Source organism: Gossypium hirsutum, chromosome D12, assembly GCF_007990345.1.
Source record: "Gossypium hirsutum isolate 1008001.06 chromosome D12, Gossypium_hirsutum_v2.1, whole genome shotgun sequence".
Taxonomy (NCBI): Eukaryota; Viridiplantae; Streptophyta; class Magnoliopsida; order Malvales; family Malvaceae; genus Gossypium; species Gossypium hirsutum.
Genome location: NC_053448.1, coordinates 44,679,117 through 44,681,999, shown reverse-complemented (window position 1 = coordinate 44,681,999; position 2,883 = coordinate 44,679,117). Strand labels below are relative to the sequence as shown.

General features: G+C 34.4%; 1 protein-coding gene across 1 annotated transcript; it reads left to right on the top strand.

Moving 5' to 3' along the window:
* Positions 1–1,118: 1,118 nt before the first annotated feature.
* LOC107943251 (stress-related protein) lies at positions 1,119–2,037 on the top strand. The gene is made up of 3 exons (XM_041108005.1): positions 1,119–1,208; positions 1,288–1,515; positions 1,597–2,037. Exons 1-3 carry the CDS (start codon positions 1,119–1,121, stop codon positions 2,035–2,037), a joined length of 759 nt encoding a protein of 252 aa, XP_040963939.1.
* The last annotated feature ends 846 nt before the right edge of the window (positions 2,038–2,883 follow it).

Sequence of the window (2,883 nt, the reverse complement as noted above, 5' to 3'; positions counted from 1 at the left end):
CGACAAATTGGAGTGATGTGTTTTAAGCTAAAATTACTAAACTAATTTAACTAAGAACTCAACAGAGAATGAATCAAGAAAATAATCGAATAATAACCAATGAGAGAGACAATACCTAAGAAAGAATCCACCTAGACTTCTTCTATTATTATGAATCTGATTTAAACGATTTATTCACTTGGTATCTTGACCCGTAGAAATCCCTAAATTATGCTAATATCTCTTTCGAGAGTAATAACAATTGACTCTAGGTTGATTAATTGAAATTTCTTTCTAATTAAAACCCCTATTATCGCATTAACTTGATCTATGGATTCCTCTATTAGATTTGACTCTAATCTGGTAGACTTATGTCGTCCTATTTCTGAGATTGCATACAACTTCACTCAATTATGCTAGATCTACTCTTAAACAGGGACTTTTGCTCCTCTAATTAAGCACATTAAACATGAATTAATATCCCGAAAATATTAAAATAAGAGATAAGCGCACATAATTGAGAACAAGAATCAAGTATTTATCGCATAAAACAGAAATTAAATAATAGAATTCATCATTGGTTTCATCTTCCCTAGGTATCTAAGGAATTAGTTCATAATTGTGAATGAAAACATCCCAAAGTCAGAATAACCACAAGAAATAAAGAAACTCATAAAAACTTCAAAAGAAATTAAAAGGAGGTCTTCGATCTTGATGGAAATCCGCTTTAGAGTTGACTCCAACGGTGTTCTTCGAGTTATTTTCTTCGATATTATCTGATGGCTCCCTCTTCTATTCTTTTAATTGGTATTTATAGACTTTAGAATGCCCAGAAAGCCTAAAAATTGCGTTTTTTCGCGCGTTTGTGATTCAAGTTGCGAAATCGACACAATCTAGCACATGGCCCTGTGTAGAGCCCTTGTGGCTCACACGGGCTTGTGCCCAACCTGTGTGGAAAGGCCCAGGCCGTGTGGCTCTTGAAAATAGCTCTATTTGTCTACTTTTGGCTAATTTTTCACTCCTTTCGCTCCCAAATGCTCTCATAAGTATTGAAACATGAATTTAAAGGATTAGAAGCATCAAATTCACCAATTTGCACAAATAATCATCCAAAAATGCATTAAGAATGAGATTAAAATATGTTACTTTTATCGTTTATCATCGATGCAAATTTCAAACAGTCGACGGAGGTTGAAAGCACCGCGAAATTAACTGCCGAAATAGAGGCTGTAAGTTTAGGAATCTTTTAATAATTTCTATTTTCCTTTTTATGGATGTGAAGCTAAATTTGTTTAATTTTGAATGTAGAACCTAGAAAATATTCAGAAGAAACTTAAGCATCTATATTTTGTTCAAGTGGCATCAATCTATACAGTTGTGTGTGTTTCAAGAATGCATGAGTATACTAAGGAAAACTCCAGTGCACTTAAATCAAGGGTTCAAATCGTTGAAGAAATCGTCAAGACTATTATCGGTCTTTTTAACGACAAATTTCGCAATGTACTGTTTGAACTCTTCAAAATTTTTTATCGCAAAGTAAGCATTAAAAAGGTTCTTTACTATATCTTAGCGTAAATTGCATGTTAATGAGGGTCTTTGGGTGCATGTGGCCTATAGGTGGATAAGTTATTGAGCCCGTTTGAGTGTCATGTGCCATCTGTCGTGAAACATGCTTCAAGCCAGGCTCGAACTGTGGCTTCAAAAGTCCAACAAGTCAGGGTTGTAGACGCAGCTAAGTCAATCACGAGGAACGTTTACACCAGGTATGGACCAACAACTAAGGAAATGTATGATAAGTATGAGGTAGTAGCAAAACAATACGCTGTTTTTACTTGGCGAACTCTTAACCGTCTCTCACTTTTCCCTCAAATGGCTCATTTAGTGGTCCCCACGAATGCTTATTGGTTGAAGAAGTACAATCAAGTTGTTCAACAATTCGGGGAGAAATGGTGCGTAGTGGCAGCGTACCTGCCGTTGGGTCCGAATGATATAATCACAAAGGTTTTCATGGACAATAGAGGAGCACCAATCATTTCAAGTAATGGGAAATCAATTTAGAGGCAATGAAGTTAGTGATGAGGGGTTGTTAGGGTTTTGGGGATTAGACGATTTAGCTTCATTACCTAAAAATGGTCAAAAGGGAATGGAGACATGGACACCATGTTGACCATATTTGTTTTTTGCTTATTTTTGGAAAGTCAATGTTGAATGAGGCATAAAACTAAAATTAATTAAATTAATTAACTAACGACCACTACAAAGAACAAATCACGAAAATAATCGAGTAACAACCAAGAAGCGAAACAATACCTAGGAAAGAATTCACCTAGATTTCATCTGTCACTATTAATTTAAGTTACACAATTTTTTTACTTAGGACCTTGATCTTTAGAAATCCCTAAATTATACAAATATCTCTTTCGAGCATAAAAGCAACTGACTTTAGGTTGATTAATTGAAATTTCTTTCTAATTAAAACCCCTATTATCGGATTAACTTGTGCTATGGATTTGACTCTAATCTGGTAGATTTATGTTGTCATATTTCTAGGATTGCATGCAATTCTACTCAACTACGCAAGATCTACTATTCAACATGGCCTATTCAAGCATCGATTTAAGCGCATCAAACACGATTAATACTCTAGAAATATTAAACTAAGAATTAAGCACACATAATTGAGAACAAGAAACTAAGTATTTATTGCATAAAATAAAAATCAAACGATAAAATCCATCATAGGGTTCATCTCCCTAGGTATTTAGAAAATTAGTTCATGCTTGAAAGTAAAAATATCCAAAATACAATATAACCGAAAGGAATAAAGAAACTCATGATAACTTCCTAAGAAATCAACAGGGAATCTTTAATCTTGACAGAAATTTGCTTCCAAGTCGGCTTCAA